Source organism: Cebus imitator, unplaced genomic scaffold, assembly GCF_001604975.1.
Source record: "Cebus imitator isolate Cc_AM_T3 unplaced genomic scaffold, Cebus_imitator-1.0 Scaffold280, whole genome shotgun sequence".
NCBI classification, from domain to species: domain Eukaryota; kingdom Metazoa; phylum Chordata; class Mammalia; order Primates; family Cebidae; genus Cebus; species Cebus imitator.
The window spans coordinates 2,106,746-2,127,703 of NW_016107595.1; the positions used below are offsets into that span (position 1 = coordinate 2,106,746).

Genomic DNA, 20,958 nt, shown 5'->3' on the forward strand with positions numbered 1-20,958 from the left:
AAAAAAAAAAAAAAAAAAAGAGAAGCCAGGTTCTTAGAGAGACCTCCAACCCCCAAGGAACCGCAGTCTAGGGTAATTCTCCCCGCCCCCACCTTCATACAGTCAGGATGGGACCCCTAGCTCCCAAGATGGGGGAACTAAGGGTCTAAATGGGTATGGAGGAAGGCTTCCTGGAGGAGGAGACTTGAAGACTTTTGCATAGAGAGTAATCTGGGAAGGGAGTGCAGGAAGAGGGAACTGCATGAGCAAAGGCCAGGAGGCTGGACTGTGTAAATAGCGACCAGGGAGGAAGGGCCTTCCCCTTCCCCTTAGAGGGGCCACGTGGTGAGTTTGAGGGGCGCCCGGCTGATCCTGCTGACCTCCTAGCCGACACAGCTGCCCTCAGCCATGCCCGTCTACGGAGCAACAGCATCGGCGCCAGGCACTCCACGCCGAGGCCTCTGGATGCCGGCCGGGGCCGCCGCCTTGGGGCCTCGAGAGAGCCAGCCCCTGAGAAGTCCCGAGCCTCCTCCAGCGGCGGCAGTGGCGGGGGCCGTGTGCCCAAGTCGGCCTCTGTCTCTGCCCTGTCCCTCATCATCACGGCAGGTAACGCTTACGGCCCGTTCTCATCTCTGTCTGTCCGCACCCCTTGTCACCAACAAGGCGAAGGCCTTTCCTGAGGTGGGGAGGCTGGGACTGAGCCCGGGAGAGGGGAGCCGGAGGAGACCCAGGGAGAGCTGGGGGACAGTGTTCCCGGTGGAGGGCACCGCACGTGCAAAGGCCTGGAGGGGCGATGATGCTTGGGACACTGGAGCAATAGCAAAGTGACCAGGGTGGTCATCACGGTGGGAAAGAGGGGGCCCCACGGGGGACCTGCGAGGGAGTGAGTGACCCCCTCCCTGGCCCTCTGCAGATGACGGCAGCGGTGGCCCCCTCATGAGCCCCCTGTCCCCACGCTCTCTGTCCTCAAACCCGTCGTCCCGCGACTCCTCGCCGAGCCGAGACCCGTCCCCCGTGTGTGGCAGCCTCCGGCCCCCCATCGTCATCCACAGCTCCGGCAAGAAGTACGGCTTCAGCCTGCGGGCCATCCGCGTCTACATGGGCGACAGTGACGTCTACACCGTGCACCATGTGGTCTGGGTGAGCACCAGGCGGGAAGGCAGGGACCCGGCTTCTCGTCTGACCCCGCCCGGTCAAGTCCCTTCTCAGAGCTGCATTTTGGAGTATGGCAGGATTCGGGGACACAGCTGGTGCCACCGAGTTCATCGCGGTCCCTGTCAGTTGGCGGGGAGGAGGTCAGATGAGCGAGACAGGGATGGATGGAAGCTAACAGATCCCAAGTGACGTTAACCGCCCAGCTCCGTAGGGGAGCGCGCTAGGCATGTTGTCCTCCCTCCCCCAGCCCAGCGGTATCAGTCCCACTTCGGGGCATGCCCTTCCTATTGGTTGCTCCCTAAACAGACAGAGAAGCCTTTCTAGAGGAGGGGGCAGAGGAGCTGGGGCTTTGATGGGTGAGTAGGAGTTCCCCAGGATCAGGGAAACTGAGGCAGCACAAAAGGCAGCGGTTTGCTGGGGTCCCACAGCAGACCCAGCCTGAGCTGGGGTCTCCAGATGTGGGGCCCAGGCCACTGAGCCCACTGTTCCCGTCTGCCCCCAGAGTGTGGAGGATGGAAGCCCCGCCCACGAGGCGGGCCTGCGAGCCGGGGACCTCATCACCCACATCAATGGGGAGTCAGTGCTGGGGCTGGTGCACATGGACGTCGTGGAGCTGCTGCTGAAGGTGTGTCCCCCGGCCACTGCCCACCGTCAGGGCTCCCGGCATCCCCTGGCCACAGCTCTGGGTTCCCCTGCTTCTCCCTGTTGAGACACACAATCCCACATCCACCGTCAACTCCAGGCCCTGCATGCCCTCCTCCTTCTGCCCAGAATACACATCCTTCTTCAGCCCCAGTATCACCCCTCAGAGCTCCTCCTCCAGGAAGCCCTCCCTTCTCCCTGGGTACCCTCACATCTTTTCCTCCCTCTTGCCTGAGACCTGGAGGTAGGAGATGGCCTCAAGAAAGGAGGAAGGGCCGGGCACCGTGGCTCGCACCTCTCTTCCCAGCACTTTGGGAGGCCAAGGCGAGAGGATCGCTTGAGCTCAGGACTTTGAGACCAGCCTGGGCAGCATAGTGAGACCCCATCTCTACAAAAAATTTCAAAATAAAGTTAGCTGGGCTTGGTGGCATGTGCCTGTAGTCCCAGCTACTTGGGAGGCTGAGGTGGGAGGACTGTTTGGGCCCAGGAGGTGGAGGCCATAGTGAGCCGTGATGCCACACTGCACTCCAGCCTGGGGGACAGAGGGAGACCCTGGTTGTAAAAAAGAGTGAAGGGCCAGCTGCGATGGCTCACACCTGTAATCCCAGCACTTTGGGAGGCTGAGGCGGGTGGATCACAAGGTCAGGAGTTCGAGACCAGCCTGGCCAACATGGTGAAACCCTGAATCTACTAAAAACACAAAACTTAGCTGGGGGTGGTGGCAGGTACCTGTCATCCAGCTACTCAGAGGCTGAGGCAGGAAAATCCCTTGAACCTGGGAGGCGGAGGTTGCAGTGAGCCGAGACCGCGCCACTGCACTCCAGCCTGGGTGACAGAGCAAGACAACACCTCAAAAAAAGAAAAGAGTGAAGGCTCCCATGTGGGCAGCTGTTGTGGGTGGCTCATTGAACAGACAGACTGTGGGCATGTGTCTTTGGCCTGATGACTCCTGGGCCATTAGGTGGGTGATTGGGGGATGGGAGATCCTGGGGTGATTAATGGATGGATACCAGGTAGGTGGGTGACAGACCCCGGGGGGCATGGAGAGCGAAGAGGGCAGGGCTCGATGGGCGCTGACGTCGGGTGAGGGGTCCCGGCAGGAGGGCTGGTGCTCCCTGCACTGTTTGGCAGGATTTGTTGGGTAGGTCACTGGTTGGGTGGATGAATGATGTCAGGGTGGGGGGTCCCAGCTGGTGCCCGGAGTGAAGGGGACATAACAGCTGCCGGGCAAGTGCTGGGCCCTGCGAGGGCACAGAGGCAACCCCTCACCCTCCTCCCACAGAGCGCCAACAAGATATCCCTGCGGACCACTGCCCTAGAGAACACGTCCATCAAGGTGGGCCCCGCCCGGAAGAACGTGGCCAAGGGCCGCATGGCGCGCAGGAGCAAGCGGAGCCGGCGGCGGGAGACCCAGGACCGGTGCGCGGCGGTGGCCACCAGGGAGCGGTACAGAGGGGGCGGACCGTGGGGACACGTGGTGGGGACAGGGGTTCTTTTTTTCCTTTTTTTTTTTTTGAAACGGAGTCTTGCTCTGTCGCCCAGGCTGCAGTGCAGTGGCTCGATCTCAGCTCACTGCAACCTCCACCTCCCGGGTTCAAGCAGCTTTCCTGCCTCAGGCCCCCAGGTAGCTGGGATGACAGGCGCCCACCACCACGCCCAGCTGATTTGTGTATTTTCAGTAGAGATGGCGTTTCGCCATGTTGGCCAGGCTGGTCTCGAACTCCTGACCTTAAATGATCCGCCCGCCTTGGCCTCCGAAAGTCCTGGGGTTACAGGCGTGAGCCCCCGCGCCCGCCAGCAGCAGGAGTTCCGAGGCTCCCGGTTCTCTTACCCCAGGCGGAAGTCACTCTTCAAGAAGATCTCCAAGCAGACGTCCGTGCTGCACACCAGCCGCAGCTTCTCCTCTGGGCTCCACCACTCGCTGTCATCCAGCGAGAGCCTCCCCGGCTCGCCCACCCACAGCCTCTCCCCCAGCCCCACCACTCCCTGCCGCAGTCCAGCCCCTGAGGTACCAGCAGGTAGGTGCACCCACAGCCGCCGGCTACCCCGGGGGCAGGGGCTGGTGGGCCCCGGGCGGGAGTGAGCAGTCTGGGGTATGGAATGATGCGACCTTAGGGAAAGTGAAAGTGACGACAGGAAGGAACATCTTCCGGGCTCCTGGTCTAGAAGGGAATCCGGGGGTACTCAGACCCTCGTGCAGGTGCCAGCAAAGGAGGTGCCCGCAGAGGAAACATCATGAACAAATGGGGCTAGACAGGAGGGGTGGGGAGTCTGAGTGGAGGCTGGGCTCGGAGGCTCGGGCCTGTAATCCCAACACTTTGGGAGGCCAAGGCGGGAGGATCACTGGAGCCCAGGAGTTTGAGACCAGCCTGGGCAACACTGAGAGACCCTATCTGTACAAAATATTTAAAAATTAGGTGGGTGTGGTGGTGCACACCTGTGGTCCCAGCTACTCAGGAGGCTGAGGTGGGAGGATCGCTTGAACCCAAGAGGTTGAGGCTATGACTGAGCCAGTGCACTCCAGCCTGGGGACAGAGCAAGACCCTGTCTCACAAACAAACAACAAAAGCCAGGCATGCTGGGTGGCCACAGGGAAGGATAGGGCTTTAGCAGTGTTCGTGAGTCTCACAACTCCACCTCCGGGCTGGGGACATTGAGGCCGGCAGCCCTGACCCACCCTTATCACCCGCAGACACCACCGCGTCCCCACCCAGCGTCTCCCCGAGCTCCAGCAGCCCTGCCTCCCCAGCTGCTGCCGGCCACACCCGCCCCAGCTCCCTGCACGGCCTGGCCGCCAAGCTGGGGCCACCCCGCCCCAAGACTGGCCGCCGCAAGTCCACGAGCAGCATCCCGCCCTCCCCGCTGGCCTGCCCGCCCATCTCCGCGCCCCCGCCGCGCTCGCCCTCGCCCCTGCCAGGGCACCCGCCCGCGCCTGCCCGATCCCCGCGGCTGCGCCGGGGCCAGTCCGCTGACAAGCTGGGCACAGGGGAGCGGCTGGATGGGGAGGGGCGGCGCGGCCGCGGGCCGGAGGCCGAGCTCGTGGTGATGCGGCGGCTGCACCTGTCCGAGCGCCGAGACTCCTTCAAGAAGCAGGAGGCCGTGCAGGAGGTTAGCTTTGATGAGCCGCAGGAGGAGGCCACTGCGCTGCCCGCCCCGGTGCCACAGATCGCCGTGGAGGGCGAGGAGGCCGTGCCAGTAGCTCTCGGGCCTACTGGGAGAGACTGACCCCCCTGCCTGGTCTCTCCCTGGCCTCAAAGTCACGCGTTTTTTTGTGCAATGTTTTTTTTTCCGTAAAGTCATGCCTGGATGGAGCCTGAGCCACCAGTCTGACACCCGGAAGGCGAGAAGCCATCTCGGTCCTTGCTGGAAGGTGGAGACACGCTTCCCTTGTGTTCTGGTGTCAATCAGGGGGCCGGACGGGGCAGGAATGGGGGACAAGGGTGGCTTTGTAAATAGCAGCAAATCCCTGCAACTAATTTATTTTTTTTTATTTTTTTTTATTTTTTTGAGACTGGGTCTCACTCTGTCACCCAGGCTGGAGTGCAGTGGCGCGATCTCGGCTCACTGCAACCTCCGCCTCCCAGGTTCAAGAGATTCTCCTGCCTCAGCCTCCTGAGTAGCTGAGATTACAGGCACGTGCCACCATGCCAGGCTAATTTTTTTGTATTTTTAGTAGAGGCGGGTTTTCACCATGCTGGCCAGGCTGCTCTGGAACTCCTGACCTCGTGATTCGCCTGCCGCGGCCTCCAGAAGTGCTGGGATTACAGGTGTGAGCCGCCGCGCCTGGCCTAATTTATTACTTTATAAGCGATATCGGACTGAGCCACCCCTTGAAGGCGGCTGCCAGGTCTTGTCCCAGGCACCTGGGACCCTGTTTGCAGGCCTTGCCCGCTGGGCTGAGAAGGAAGCACTTTGGACAAGTCATCTGTGTTTGTGTTTTCTAGTTTTTCTGTAGTTTTTACGTATTTTGTGTTACCAAGTCTCACTCCCCTCCCAAGACCCACCCGTTGAGGGGATGGAGCCGAACTCACCTGTACGGGTCCGTGAACGATTCCCCTCACCCACAAAACAGTGTAATCCCAACGATGGACTGGACTCTGAAGGCCACTTCCCACCGTCCCTGCTAGAGTCTGCCTCTAATCCTACTAGCTTCAGCCTGCAGGAGGGATGTGGGAGCTGGGGCTTTGATGGATAAATAGGTGTTCACCAGATCTGGGCAGAGGGGTCATCCGCTCCCCAGGTGGGCACTGATGCAGGAAGTTGCAGTTCTCACCCGGCACTGCCAAGGCAGCCTCCAGAAATGCTCGGCGTCCCGGGGCATCCTCTATTCCGCCAGTCCCGCAGGACTATGTTCGGCTACTTCCGGAAACACTCGGCGTCCCCTCTCCTTGGGCTCCGCCTCGGCCTCGCCTTGTCCCATCTATCCTGGACAAGATGCCGTGTGTTTGAGGCCCCGCAGAGCGAGCCCTTGACCGTGATGTGTCTGAAGCACCTGCTAGGGGTTCCCTCCCTGTGTCAGAGCCTCTCTGGGATGAAGTTCAAGTCAGAAAACCCAGTCGAGGCTCAAGTTTCAATTTCAGCTTCACTGTGTGGCTCTGGGAAAATGGCTTTCCCACTCTGTGCCTCAGTTTCCTTGTGTTTACAAGACTAATCCCATTGACTGTTTATTAGGCACCTACTGTGTACCAAACGCTTTTACTCGTGGCTTCTCCCTCAGCCAGCCTTGAGAAGGCTGGAGGTGGCGTCATCACCTCCGTTTTACAGACAAAACAGCTGAGACCCCAGCGAGGGGCAGAGACCTGTCCCTCGATCACCCTGCAGGAGTCGTGGCAAAGCAGACCATATCAGCCAGACCCCGTTGTGGGCACTGTCATCAAGGGAGCTTGAATGGAGGGTCTGGTGACAGATGCAGCCGACTCCAGACCCAATCATCCCCCATGATGCAGTGTGACCCACTGGGCACTCTGGTGAGGGAGTTTTCCAGACACCCAACAGCCCACTCTGCGTCCCTTTCTGAGTCCCCTGCGCAGCACTCCTTAGTGTTGGAGGGTAGACCAAGGCTGTGCATGATTCGCCCCCTCTTTCCATCCTGGAGCTGGCAGTGAATAAAAGCCCGTATTTACAAAGATGAGCTCCAGCGTCTGGATTTATGAGGGACTGAGAAAGGAGGAAGGGAAGAGTCGGGAGGGGAGCGGAATGAAATAGACCTGTGGGTCGAAGTCATTGCAAGAGGGTTTTGAGGGCTGCATAGGAGTTCGCAGTTGAGATTCTTCCTGATGCCACCGTTAGTACCAGCCTTCTGCTACCCTCTCCCTGTGAGTACTCCATCATAGTTCTGCCCTTAAAAGCTTCCTCCAGACATCTGGGACCCTGAGCTATGGGGTTTTTTTGTTTTCTGAGACAAGGTCTCGCTCTGTAACCCAGGCTGGAGGGCAGTGGCTCGATCACGACCATCTGCAGCCTTGATCCTGGGCGCCCTGAGCTATGCTAATAAAATAAATAAGCAGCCGGGTGCGGTGGCTCACGCCTGTAATCCCAGCACTTTGGGAGGCCGGGGCGGGCACATCACCTGAGGTCGGGAGTTCGAGACCAACCTGATCAACGTGCAGCAACCCCGTCCTACTAAAAACTACAAAATTAGCCGGGTGTGGTGGCGCATGCCTGTAATCCCAGCTACTCGGGAGGCTGAGGCAGGAGAATCGTTTGGACCCGGGAGGCGGAGTTGCGGTGAGCCGAGATGGCGCCATTGCACTCCGGCCTGCGCAACAAGAGCGCAACTCCGTCTCAAAGTAAATAAATAAAATAAAATAAAATCGTCGTATCTTTCTGTGCCATAAAATTCCCTCTAGTCGAACCCAGCCCAGCCCTAGAGCAATCCGTTACTTCCGGGGCGCTCAGCCGGCTTGCAAAATCTCTTGGCTACGTCCCCATTTCCGAGTGCGTTCGGTTATTTCCGGAAACAGTCGGCATCTGGGCTCAAGTCCTCTTAAATTCCCGTGCCCATAAGGGTCGAGATCTTTGACTGTTTCCGGACGCTCTGGGTTGCCATGGAAACTCCTTCAATCCTGGCTTTTCTCGGACCTCCGCTTTCTGCCGCAGGCCCTTTACCCACTCTACTGCCACCCTGTTTGCTGAGCTTGAGAACTCCTCACTCGCTCCCCGGAACAGTCTGTGCTTCAGCAATTTCCATAAGCTAGCGGTCGCCTCTGGGTCTGCGCTCCCATGGCCTCCATTGGGCACTGAGCACATTCGGCTCTTTCCTGAAACGCTCAGCGGTCTCGGGAATCAGCCTCAGTTGTGTCAGCAGCCCGAGATAGTGTTCGGCCACTTCCGGAAGCGCTCGGGGGCCTCTTAAGCCCAGCCGAGCCCAGCCTGGGCGCTCTCACCGACCCGATTACGCTCGGCTACCTCCGGAAATGCTCGGCTGTCTCGGGCGCCCTCTAGTCCGCCAGTCCCGCGGGATTACGTTCGGCTACTTCCGAAAACACTCGGGTGTCCCCTCCCCTCAGGCCCCGCCTCGGCCTTGTTTCGCCCGCCCCGCCCGAATACGTTCGGGCATTTCCGCCGGGGGCGGGCCAGGCCGCTCGGAACCGTGGCGGCAGCGGAGGCGGGGATCCCGCGGCTGCGGCGACGGTGGCCGCGGTGGAGCCACGGGGCGGGCTCGGCTTGGTGTGACGGCGGCTGCGGCGGCGGTGGCGGCCGCGACCAGGTGAGTCCTGACTGGCCCTCTTGGCGAGAGGGGCTGGGAGTGTGCTTAAATGCGGGGCTCCCAGGGCCAGTGCGGGGCCCCGCTGGAAGCCTGAACGCAAGCGCCAGGCTGCGTCGGGCCCCGCGGGAACTGGGGGGCCGCAGGGAGGGGGTGTCTCGGGCTCGTCTCCGCAGCGGTGCAGCCTCCCCGGGACGATCGGGGCACAATGAGGGGGACTCCGTGCGTTCAAGATACCGGACCGGAGCCGCGGCCCCAAATGCAGGGAGGCCCTGCCTGGAGTGGGGCGTCGAATAGTATCGAGGGGCGCCCAGGCATTGTGCGGGGCAGAATGGGGTGCGAGAGAGCCGGGGGTCGATCCCACTTCCGGTCGCCTGGCCGGGCGGCCGGGTCCACGCAGATCCGAGTGCGCGTCCGTGTGAGCGCGGAGGCCCTGCGTTCACCCGGGGAGCCCCCAGCCCTGCCTGCCCCGCCCCTCCCGCCTCCCGTATTCGGGGAGCGCTGCTCCCGGGGCGCTCACACCGGGGCGCGGAGGCGGGCTGGCAGGCAGATGCAGGCGGTTTCCTGGGCATCCCCTCCCGGGTCCTCAGTTTCCCCACCTGTAGAACGAAGGTAACAGGGTCCTGGGAGTGGGTAAGTTGGGCACCCGAGTATGTGGAGCCACCTCTTCCTGCTCGGACACCTCTTGGGGCTCCCCATGGCTGAAGGGTGCTCAGAGCCTCCTCCTGACACCCGGGCTCCTTGGTGGCTGGCACCTATCCTTACAGCCACCCTGAATCCTTGACAGGCACCTTACCCGCTGCCAAGCCTTTGCATGCGCTGTACCCTCTCCCTAGGGCACCTTCCTATCCACGGTGATGACCCATTCTGTAGAAAAGCACGTCCGGCCCTCCACCCTAGCCCTTTCGTCACAGGAGGACTGAACCTGCGGGGCTAGGCTGGGAATGTGTGCCCATCTCTGCCTCCCCAGGCTAGGGCTCCTGGGGAATGATCGGCGCCCTGCAGCCGGCAGCCTTCCCTCCTTCTCAGCTGTAGTACCCCCACCTTCTCCTAGCTCCCTGTCCCTCCCTGGGGCTAAGGCTCCTTTTGAGCACCTCTCCGTCTGCAATTTTTTTTTTTTTTTTTTTTTTTTTTTTTTTTAGACAGAGTCTCCGCTCTGCCGCCCAGGCTGGAGCATCTCGGCTCACTGCAACTTCCACCTCCCAGGTTCCAGCGATTCTCCTGCCTCAGCCTCCCAAGTAGCTGATATAACAGGCGCACACCACCACACCCAGCTAATTTTTGTATTTTTGGTAGAGTTGGGGTTTCACCGTGTTAGGCTGGTCTGGAACTCCTGACCTTAGGTGATCTGCCCATCTCGGCCTCCCAAAGTGCTGGGATTACAGGCGTGAGCCACCACGCCCAGCCTCCCTCATCTGCATTTTGCACTTACTCTGGGCCCCAGGCTGGAGCTCCCTGCCCCTGCCCACTCCCCCTCTGGACAGGAGGTCCACTTGCTTGGAGTTACCGCTAGGTCTTTGCTTGTGCAGGGGAGCCTCTCCCTGGACTTCCTTCCCTACCTGTTAGTTCAGCTGGCCTAACCCTTCCATGGGACTCCCAAAGCAGCCGGAGGGGCCCCCATTTCATCCTCCCTGCCCTGGGTGTCTGGCCACCTGGCTCCTTCCCCGTCATATCCATCTGGGCCTTGGAGTCCAAGGATCTGAGTGTAAGTCCTGGCTTCCTCCTGGCCTACCGCAAGGCCCTAGATACCTCCCTGCTCTGAGCCTCAGTTTCCCCATGTGTAACAGGGGTGATTAAAAGCTTGTTTACTTACTGGGTGCAGTGGCTCACACCTGGAATCCCAACACTTTGGAAGGTCAAGGCGGGAGGGTCGCTGCAGCCCAGGAGTTTAGGACCAGCCTGGGCAACATAGCAAGACCCCACCTCTATTACGGGGAGGTGGCTCATGCCTGTAATCCCAGCATTCTGGAAGGCCAAGGTGAGTGGATCACTTGAGGTTAGGAGTTTGAGACTAGCCTTGCCAGCATGGAGAAACCTCATCTCTATTAAAAGTATGAAATTAGCCGGCCTGTAATCCCAGCTACTCAGGAGGCTGACGCAGGAAAATCATCTGAACCTGGGAGACAGAGGTTGCAATGAGCTGAGATGGCGCCACTGCACTCTAGCCTGGGCGATAGAGCCAAACTCCATCTCAAAAAAAAAGAAAAAAACCGGTTTACTGAGCATGTACTATACCTGGGGCAGGTTCTTGGGAGCTCCACTCCCAGCAGCTCCAAGGGAAGGCTGGCAGCATACCCATTTTACAGATGGAGAAGCTGAGGCCCTGAGAGGGACCGGCCCCACAGTCAACCAGTGTGATTCAGGGAATTCCACATCAGGATTTGGGCCCGTGTCTGTGTTGGGGTGAGAGGAGTCGGCCTGGCCAGCGCTGCCCTATCCCTCTCTCCCTAGGTCGGCGTCCTCGGCCGGCCCAGCATGGTGGCAGTCTGCTCCCTTGGCTCCCTCGTCTGGCGCAGCCAGCAGAGCCGCCAGCCGTGGGTGCTGATGGCCCTCCGTGTGACGGCATGAGTGGCCTGCCCCAGCCCCACCCGCCGATGGAGGACTTAGTGGCCCAGTGACCTGAGACCCCGCCACCAACCCCCTCCCACAAGTTGACGAATGGTGGACTCAGCGACTAGTGGCCCTTGTCAGGGTCATGGAATAATTTGAAGAGAGACATGAGCGGCCCCCGTGGTCGCCTGTGACTGCTGGAGATAGAGGTGCGAGCACCCCAAGCCAACCCAGCGGACCCTCCCAGGCCCCGCTCTGGCCAATGGGGCCAGTGGGACTCCAAGCAGCCTCCTAAGCATCCAGACCCCACCCCCCCACGTGGCCATGGCGGGCCCTGAGGGCTTCCAGTACCGCGCGCTGTACCCGTTCCGCCGGGAGCGGCCAGAGGACCTGGAGCTGCTGCCTGGCGACGTGCTGGTGGTGAGCCGGGCGGCCTTGCAGGCACTGGGCGTGGCCGAGGGTGGCGAGCGCTGCCCACAGAGCGTGGGCTGGATGCCCGGCCTCAATGAACGCACACGGCAGCGAGGTGACTTCCCTGGCACCTACGTCGAGTTCCTGGGGCCTGTGGCCCTGGCCCGGCCCGGCCCTCGCCCACGGGGCCCCCGCCCAGTGCCCGCCAGGCCCCGTGATGGGGCCTCTGAGCCAGGTAAGTGGCAAGCCAGGGCCCTGGAAAATGGGAGTGGTCCCCTCAGACCCTTGGTCTCCTCTTTTGTCCAGTCAGGCAGTGGGACCTCTCCAAAGAAGGAGGAAAAAGGACATTTGGTCATGTGACAAGTGTCTTTGCTACTATCAAGTGCTAGGCTCAGCAGTGAGCACAAGGCCTGGTCCTGCCCTCGTGATCTTCCGGTTCCAGAAGGGATGAGTGTGTTTAGGAGGGGCCACCCGCTGTGAGGAAGGGGGCTTGCGTGGGAAGACCCGAGGGTGGAGGCTCCAGACAGTGGGCACAGCGAGGGCAGGGGCTGTGGGTGGAGCTCTGACGGTGGGAACAGCCAGCAGGCGGACCGGAGGGAGGAAGGCGAGGGCAATGCGCACTGCCCTGGAGGACCTGCTGGGGTCGATTTTGAGGCCAGTGAGAGTGTTCAGTAGGATTCAGAGGCTCGGCCTAGCTTCAGCCTACATTTTGCAGATAGGGTCCGTTGAGGAACCCCTTTGGTGACCCTGATTTCCAAAATGAAGAAAGCCACAAAGCCCAAGGAGGTTGGGATGTAGGGTTGCTCAGCTGAGGCCACATAGCACAGGGGGGTGTGAGGACCCCACATCCCTCCCCAAAGACCTTTGGCCGTCACCACTTGCCAACGGTGTGCCAGGAGTGGAGAACTGGGCACCCTGAGCCCACTCGGCGATTGCTGTGTGATGGGCAGGGGGCGTGGGCTCTGGCCGGGGAAACCGAGGCTCGGGTTGCAAGGAGGAAGCCAAGGGGGGTGCCTCATGCCCAGCGCGGTCTGCTCCCGCCCTCCCAGCGGCCCAGCAAGGCCGTACATGCAGACTGGGAGGCCTGAGTGCAGGCAGTCAGATGCCTCACCTGGAACCAGTCGGTCACCCAGGAAGCCCAAAGCCCCAGGAGGTGCCAGGCCTGCTTGGTGCCAGGGTGACACTGCCCAAAGGCAAGCCAGAGTCCCCAGCACAGGGCAGAATAAGGGGGTGCTGAGGGGGTACAACGCTGGCTCGGCCTCCGGCATCTGGCGTCTCCAGGACCCAGGCCTGCGTCCCGCCTTGGCCGAAGGAGCAGGAGGCGGCCCCGGCCGGGCTCCCAGCCAAGATCTGCCTCTCTCCCTGGTAACAGCCGCCTCCCTCCTCTGCCTGGCCTCTGTCCAGTCACCGTACACCGCCCCACCTCTGAATCTTCAGGGTTATGTGACTTCAGCCAGAACCCACCCACCCCCAAGGCCTCAGTTTCCTCATCTGGAAACAAAAGGGTTGGCCCCTGGGGACGCTGGGACCCAACCCCTCGGGAATGTCCCGAAGTCACCTGAGCCCTACCTGGCTGTGCACCCACAGGGGAGGCTGCAGCCCCTCTCAGCCACAAATGCTCACCTGTGAATGGGAGTGATGCGGTCCCGATGGGAACTCCCTCCCCGCTGTGCAGTCCGATCCCAGGCGACTCGGGGTGTGTCCCAACCCACCGGCCGGAGTGTCACCTACTTCCTCTCCCCTCGTCCTTTATCATTTTTTTCTTTGGCCTTTTCGCTGCAGCTGGGCCTTTCTCCAGCTTGAGGCGCCACCTGGCCCATCACTCAGGGAGGCCCCGCAGGCCCCGGCTTGCCCCTGCTGTGTGCCAGGGCGTCCCCGCCGAGGGCCAGAGCTGCGTCCCACAGTGGCAGACAGCGAGCGCTGAGGCCGGGAGGCGGCGCACAGAGGGCCCTGTGGAACCGGGGAGCCAGGGCTTGGGGGGGGGGCCTGGGCTTGGAGGGGTTTTGGCTTTTCCAAAAGGGAAAAAAGGATTCTCTTTCTACATTTTAATTGGGGGAGGAAAGAATTTTAGAAGCACAGTGATTGAGAAAATGGAGCATGGTCCTTGGAAGGAGGCTTTTCTGACCTGGGCCGGGAGTTTCCTTTCCTTTCATCCACTTTTGTGTTTGCATCAAGAAGGGAGAGGTGGACCAGGCACGGTGGCTCACGCCTGTAACCCCAACACTTTGGGAGGCCGAGGCGGGCGGATCACTTAAGGTCGGGAGTTCGAGACGAGCCTGGCCAACATGGTGAAGCCCCATCCCTACTAAAATAGTACAAAACTGAGCCGGGCATGGTGGCGCACACCTGTAATCCCAGCTCCCCAGGAAGCTAAGGCACAAGAATCATTTGAACCCAGGAGGTGGAGGTTGCAGCGAGCCGAGATCACGCCACTGCACTTAAGCCTGGAAAACGGAGGGAGACTCCATCTCAAAAAAAAAAGGGGGGGGAGGCCGAGGCAGGAGGATCACTTGGGGCCAGGAATTTGAGGCTGCAGTGAGCTAGAATTGCCCACTGCACTCCAACCTGGGTGACAGAGCAAGAACCTGTCCCAAAAAAAAAAAATTAGAGACAATGTCATTGGCCCATTTTTTATTTGAAAGAACTGAGGCTGCAGGGTGTGGTGGCTCACGCCTGTAATCCCAGCACTTTGGGAGGCTGAGGCGGGCGGATCACCTAAGGTCAGGAGTTCGAGACCAGCCTGGCCAACATGGTGAAACCCCATCTCTACTAAAAATACAAAAAGTTAGCTGGGAGTGGTGGTGGGCACCTGTAATCGCAGCTACCCAGGAGGCTGAGGCAGGAGAATCGCTTGAACCCCAGAGGTGGAGGCTGCAGTGAGCTGAGATTGCGCCACTGCACTCCAGCCTGGGCAAGAAAGCAAGACTCCACCTCAAAAAAAAAGAAAAAAGAAAGAAAAAAAGAACTGAGACCCAGAGAGGGCAGGTCCTGTGGCCAAGTTTGCGCAGTGGGCTGTGGTGAAGTCCACGCCTGCTGTTTGACTTTCAGTGGCTGCCGTAAAAAAAAAAAAGTTACCACAAACTCAGCGGCTTCAAACAATGGAAACTTATTTATTTATTTATTTTGAGACAGAGTCTCAGTCTGTCGCCAGGTGCCAGGCGGGGCCTCGGCCTCCCAAAGCGCTGGGATTACAGGCATGAGCTGCTGTCCTGGCCGGCTTTCTCTTCTTAGAAGGACACCAGCCAGTGGGTTTAGGGCCCACCGTGACGCCAGGCTGGTCCCGCGTGGACATCTTTGCTTTCCTTACCCCTGCAAAGACCTCTTTCCAAATCACGTCACAGCCACAGACACCAGGGCTGAGCACTTGAACGTAGCATTTGGGGGACATTATTTAGTGCACCCCACCTGGTCTGTGAAGTCGTGTGAACTCCTGGTATTTTAACCCAGAAAACCATGTCCCATCAGTTCCGCCCTCCCCCAGCCCCTCCAGCCAAGGTCTTGTGGCCTCCTGAGGAAGGCAGTCCAAGGTGCCAGGCACTTCCCTGAGGTCCCTGCCTCACACCGCCCTGGCCGAGGTTCAGCAGACAGAGAGGGGCTGGACTCCTTCCAGGTACCCCTCCAACATGTAACACCGCCACCCCCCCCACCCCCCACCCCCCGCTTCCTCCGCCAGGCCTCACCCTCCCCGACTTGCCGGAGCAGTTCTCCCCACCTGATGTGGCGCCCCCTCTTCTGGTGAAGCTTGTAGAGGTCTTGGAACGGACGGGTGAGTTCCAGCCTGGCTGCAGCCCCCTGGATTCTGCTTCCTTACCTCTAGTGACAGGCAACTCATCCCCTCGCAGGACCTCCAAGCTCATGCCGCACGGAAGCGAGCTGAGCCTGGATGCCCTGGGCCTCTCTGTTGACTAGGCCAGAGTGACTCCCAGGGGAAGAGGGCAAGGTGGACACAACCAGGCCACTGCATGTGCTGTGCCCCCGGCAAGATCTCCCTCCCCACCCCTCCCATGTCCTTATCTCTGGGTGTCAAAGCGAGATGGCAGGGGGCTTTGAGCAGCCAGCCCAGGCCTCACGGGGTTGGGGCAGCATTTGAGAGCTGACTCACCTGTCCCCTCACCCCCAGGACTGGACAGCGAATCTTACTACCGGCCAGAGCTCCCCGCACTGCGTACAGGTGAGGGGCAGCCTCAGTGGGCAGTGGGTTGGCGGGGAACCTGGGGGCCCTAGTACACATCAGCTGGACATGTCCCCCCTGCACCCGCAGACTGGTCCCTGAGCGACGTGGATCAGTGGGATGCAGCAGCCCTGGCCGATGGCATTAAGAGCTTCCTGCTGGCACTGCCCGCGCCGCTGGTGACCCCCGAGGCCTCGGCCGAGGCGCGCCGGGCCCTGTGGGGTGAGCCTGGCGGGGAGCCCCGGGGACGGAGGGGGCTGCAGCGGGCGGGAGGGCGCCAGGCCCGGCTCACCCTACCCTGGCCATCTGTCCGCAGAGGCCGGGGGGCCCGTGGGGCCGGCGCTGGAGCCCCCGATGCTGCCGCTGCACCGCGCTCTCACGCTGCGCTTCCTGCTCCAGCACCTGGGCCGCGTGGCCCGCCGCGCCCCGACTCTGGGTCCCGCAGTTCGGGCCCTGGGCGCCACCTTCGGGCCGCTGCTGCTGCGCCTGCCGCCGCCGTCCTCACCGCCGCCAGGGGGCGCGCCCGACGGGTGAGGGGCGGGGCCTTGGGTCCTCGCCCGCGGAGCGGGACCGGGCGGAGTTAGAGCGAGCAGGGGTGGAGTTATGGGTGGAGTTTGGGGCCGGGTGGGCGGGGCTTGACCAGACAAATGGCGTCTAGACTCTAAGAAGGGAGGGGACGGGGTCCAAAGTGAAAAGCTGTATTCTTGTGATGATGAAGGAGAGGGGCTCTGGGCTCCTGGGTCGTGGGACAGAGGGCGAGGGGGTCTAGTCCTGAGGCATGTGGGTGGCGCCTGCACCTTCCCTCCTGCTCATGGCAGCTCCGGTACTGCTCTCTTGCTCGTCTTTGTGTGAGGATTTATGGAGCACTTACTGCATACACGTATGAGGGAGCTGGTCTCACACATCTGCCTGTATCATATCCCCCAGCCCTGCACGTACCTGCACATACCGTCTCGTATATACCCCGCAGGCGTGCAAGCGCATGCTCAGTCCTGTGCACACGCGTGGGTGGAGCGGCCCCACCCAGCCCTCCCCTACTCCCTTTCCCCTCAGGAGTGAGCCCAGCCCTGACTTCTCGGCGCTGCTCGTGGAGAAGCTGCTTCAGGAACACCTGGAAGAGCAGGAGGTTGCGCCCCCAGGTGAGTCCTCTGTATGGCTGGTCATTTCTTGTCGTTGGGGGACCGTGAACGCGGATCTCTGGGTGCTGCTGGCATCAGCAGGCGGGCTGCAGTGGGAGGCAGCCGCAGTGTACAGCCGGTGCTCAGGATGCATTTGTTTTCCTGTCCCCCAGCGCTGCCACCTAAACCCCCCAAGGCAAAGCCGGTCCCCGCAGGCCTGGCCAATGGGGGGAGCCCATTGTCCCTGCAGGATGCTGAGTGGTACTGGGGGGACATCTCGAGGTAGGTTGCTGGCAGAGGGCCAGGGGCCAAGGAGGTGTCACAAGGCGGGCGGGGTCTCCAGGTGGCTCAGCAGCCCCAATGCGAGATGTCCCCACAGGGAGGAGGTGAACGAGAAACTCCGGGACACTCCCGATGGCACCTTCCTAGTCCGAGATGCTTCCAGCAAGATCCAGGGCGAGTACACGCTGACCCTCAGGTGGGGGCCTGTCCCTGCAGGGATGGTGGAGGTCACAGATCACAGACTGGGAGCTCAGAGGGGGTGGGACATGTGTGGTATCAAGGATGGGCGGCCAGGCGCGGCGGCTCATGTCTATAATCACAGCAGTTTGGGAGGCCGAGGCGGACAGATCACGTGAGGTCAGGAGTTCAAGACCAGCCTGGCCAACCTGGTGAAACCCTGTCTTTACTAAAAAATACAAAAATAAGCCAGGTGTGGTGGTGGGTGCCGGTAGTCCCAGCTACTCGGGAGGCTGAGGCAGGAGAATCGCTTGAACCCAAGAGGCAGAGGTTGCAGTGAGCTGAGATGGCGCCACTGCACTCCAGCCTGGGCATCAGAGGGAGACTCCATCTCAAAAAAAAAGGGACAGGAGGATTGCGGGTCAGGTGCGGGGTCCCACTGGGTGCCAACACCCCTCTCCTCCCGCAGGAAAGGCGGGAACAATAAGCTAATCAAGGTCTTCCACCGAGACGGGCACTATGGCTTCTCGGAGCCGCTCACCTTCTGCTCCGTTGTCGACCTCATCAATCACTACCGCCACGAATCCCTGGCCCAGTACAACGCCAAGCTGGACACGCGGCTTCTCTACCCTGTGTCCAAATACCAGCAGGTCTGTGCCAGCCTGGGAGCCAGGGAGGGTAGCACCTGGCCGGCCCCAGGCCTCAGTTTCCCAGGTAGGCCTGACCAGGCCATGCAGCTCCCCTGATTCCCCCGTGTTTCTCCAGGACCAGATCGTCAAGGAGGACAGCGTGGAGGCGGTGGGCGCCCAGCTCAAGGTCTATCACCAGCAGTACCAGGACAAGAGCCGCGAGTACGACCAGCTTTATGAGGAGTACACACGGACCTCCCAGGTACGCCGGGCCCCGCACATGGGGGAAACCGAGGCACAGAGGGGCAGTGGCAAGGCTGGGAGCAGGACGACCAACCCCAAGGGCCTGAGGATAAACATCCGGTTCCAGGTCACAGAGCAGGCACTCAGCATCAAGGGCCGTTCTGAAAACATAGAAATAAGGCCGGGCACAGTGGCTCATGTCTGTGCCCCGGGAGGCTGAGGCAGGAGGATCAGTTGAGCCCAAGAGTTCAAGATCATTCTAAGCAACATAGAGAGACCCCTCAAGAAAAAAATTTAAAAATTAACCAAGTGTGGCGGTACATGCTTCTAGTCCCAGCTACTCGGGAGGCTGAGGTGGGAGGATCGCTTGAACCTGGGAGTTGGAGGCTACAGTGAGCTGTGATCACACCACTGCACTCCAGCCTGGGTGACAGAGCAAGACCTTGTCTCTAAAAACAAGTAAATAAAAACAGAAATAGGTGTATGAGGCCGGGCGCGGTGGCTCACGCCTGTAATGCCAGCACTTTGGGAGGCTGAGGCAGGCAGATCATCTGAGGTCAGGAGTTTGAGACCAGCCTAGTCAACATGGTGAAACCTCGTCTCTACCAAAAATATAAAAAAATTAGCCGGGTGTGGTGCACGCACCTGTAAATACCAGGTACTGAGGAGGCTGAGGCAGGAGAATCACTTGAACCCAGGAGGTGGAGGTTGCAGTGAGCCAGGATCGTGCCACTGCTCCAGCCTGGGTGCCAAGAGCCAGACTCCATCTTAAAAAAAAATAAACTTTTCTTTTTGAGGTGCGTGGTCTCACCACGTTGCCCAGGCTGGCCTCAGACTCCTCGATCCAAACGATCCTCCCACTTCAGCCTCCTGAGTAGCTGGGATTACAGGGAATGGCCACCACCTCTGGCCTCTGTCCCTTTTACTGATGTGTTAGCCGAGACTCTAAATGGACAAGATACCTGTCCAGAATCAGTTAGGAGCACGGTAGCCTCAAGTGACTTTGGGCCTGAACCTCAGTTTCCCTGTTAATAGTTGTTACTTTGTTGGAGGTTGTTGGAAAGGTCTGGGGGACAATGCAGGGAAAGTCCTAGTGCAGTGTCTACCCCAAGATGAGGCCTGTGAGTGGTAGCAACTAGATCTCTCATTCATTTTCAGCGGTGTTAACAGGTCCAGGTCTCTGTGCATACCTATAGGAGGCTATAAAGAAGGAGAGGGTTTGAGGAGTGGGGTTTTGAAAGCTGAATAGGAGTTCATTTAGTGCAGCAGGAGTTAGAAGAATGACACTCCGGCTGGGCGCAGTGGCTCACGCCTGTAATCCCAGCACTCTGGGAGGCCGAGGCAGGCAGATCACAAGGTCAGAAGTTCAAGACCAGCCTGGCCAATATGGTGAAACCCCATCTCAACTAAAAATACAAAACTTAGCCAGGCATGGTGGCATATGCCTGTAGTCCCAGCTACTCTGGAGGCTGAGGCAGGAGAATTGCTTGAACCTAGCAGGCGGAGGTGGCAGTGAGCCAAGATTGCACCACTGCACTCCAGCCTGGGTGACAGAGTGAGACTCCGTCTCAGAAAAAAGAAAAAAAAGAATGACACTCTGATAGAGGGACCAGCCTGAGCTGCCTCCATATCACAGTTGAGATGTGCCTTCACCCCTCACGAGGGCCTTTTGGGGAGTCCCAGGAGGTGCTGAGATGCACCCACTCCTCCAGGAGCTGCAGATGAAGCGTACGGCAATCGAGGCCTTCAATGAGACTATCAAGATCTTCGAAGAGCAGGGCCAGACCCAGGAGAAGTGCAGCAAGGAATACCTGGAGCGCTTCCGGCGTGAGGGCAACGAGAAGGAGATGCAGAGGTGAGTCTGGCGCCTCTGCCCCACCCCACCCCACCCCAGAAGGAAGTAGAAGGAGGCCAGCCACCTGGAGGCGAAGAGCCTTCTGTTGAAATGGACTTTGGGCGGGGCGTGGTGTCTCAGGCCTGTAATCCCAGCATTTTGGGAGGCCGAGGTGGGTGGATCACTTGAGGTCAGGAGTTCGAGACCAGCCTGGCCAACATGGCAAAACCCCGTCTTTACTAAAAATACAAAAATTAGCCGGCATGGTGGCACTTGCCTGTAGTCCCAGCTACTAGGGAGACTGAGGCAGGAGAATCACTTGAACCTGGGAGGTGGACGTTGCTGTGAGCCGAGATTGAGGCACTCCAGCCTAGGCAACAGAGCAAGACTCTGTCTCAAAAAAGAAAAAGAAAAAAAAGAAAGAAATGGGCTTTGAAGGATGAATAGGAGTTTGCTGGAAAGAGAAATCAGAGGAAACAGCAGGGGCACAGGCTCAGAGGCTGGATGTACATAGTGTGGTGCAAAGTAGGTCCTTGAGAAAACCCTGGAAGCTGGGTGCAGCTCCCTGCTTCCCTGTGGCTCATTTTGGCAATCCCAGCACTTTGGCAGGCTGAGGCTGGAGGATTGCTGGAGCCCAGGAGCTTGAGACCAGGCTGGGCAACATGGCGAAACCTCATCTCTACAAAAAATATTAAAACATTAGCCAGACATGGTGGTGCACACCTGTGGTCCTAGCTACTCCGGAGGCTGAGGTGGGAGGGTCACCTGAGCCAGGAATTTGAGGCTGCAGTGCCCCGCCATAAAACGCTGAGGTCGGCCGAGGGCGGAGGCTCGCTCCAGTAATCCCAGCACTTTGGGAGGCTGATGCGGGTGGATCACCTGAGGTCGGCAGTTTGAGACCAGCCTGACCAACATGGAGAAACCCCGCCTCTACTAAAAATACAAAATTAGCCAGGCATGGTGGCACATGCCTGTAATCCCAGCTACTCAGGAGGCTGAGGCAGGAGAATTGCCTGAACCCAGGAGGCGGAGGTCGCGGTGAGCCGAGATCACGCCATTGC

General features: G+C 60.0%; 2 protein-coding genes across 2 annotated transcripts in view; both read left to right on the plus strand.

Annotated features, from left to right (window-relative positions):
* The window catches only part of MAST3 (microtubule associated serine/threonine kinase 3), a 33,054-nt gene extending 26,147 nt beyond the window's left edge, over positions 1–6,907 (plus strand). The window contains exons 20-25 of the mRNA XM_037728810.1: positions 258–585; positions 893–1,119; positions 1,637–1,759; positions 3,059–3,195; positions 3,613–3,794; positions 4,469–6,907. Of these exons, the coding sequence (XP_037584738.1) occupies positions 258–585; positions 893–1,119; positions 1,637–1,759; positions 3,059–3,195; positions 3,613–3,794; positions 4,469–5,001 (1,530 nt within the window). The 3' untranslated portion in view covers positions 5,002–6,907. The remainder of the gene's footprint in view (positions 1–257; positions 586–892; positions 1,120–1,636; positions 1,760–3,058; positions 3,196–3,612; positions 3,795–4,468) is intronic.
* Positions 6,908–8,308: 1,401 nt separating this feature from the next.
* PIK3R2 (phosphoinositide-3-kinase regulatory subunit 2) overlaps positions 8,309–20,958 on the plus strand; it is a 15,122-nt gene continuing 2,472 nt past the window's right edge. Inside the window, exons 1-12 of the mRNA XM_017501282.2 lie at positions 8,309–8,485; positions 10,934–11,678; positions 15,117–15,209; positions 15,564–15,614; positions 15,705–15,836; positions 15,931–16,144; positions 16,668–16,753; positions 16,906–17,014; positions 17,112–17,210; positions 17,661–17,841; positions 17,957–18,082; positions 19,776–19,918. Of these exons, the coding sequence (XP_017356771.1) occupies positions 11,357–11,678; positions 15,117–15,209; positions 15,564–15,614; positions 15,705–15,836; positions 15,931–16,144; positions 16,668–16,753; positions 16,906–17,014; positions 17,112–17,210; positions 17,661–17,841; positions 17,957–18,082; positions 19,776–19,918 (1,556 nt within the window). The 5' untranslated portion in view covers positions 8,309–8,485; positions 10,934–11,356. The remainder of the gene's footprint in view (positions 8,486–10,933; positions 11,679–15,116; positions 15,210–15,563; positions 15,615–15,704; positions 15,837–15,930; positions 16,145–16,667; positions 16,754–16,905; positions 17,015–17,111; positions 17,211–17,660; positions 17,842–17,956; positions 18,083–19,775; positions 19,919–20,958) is intronic.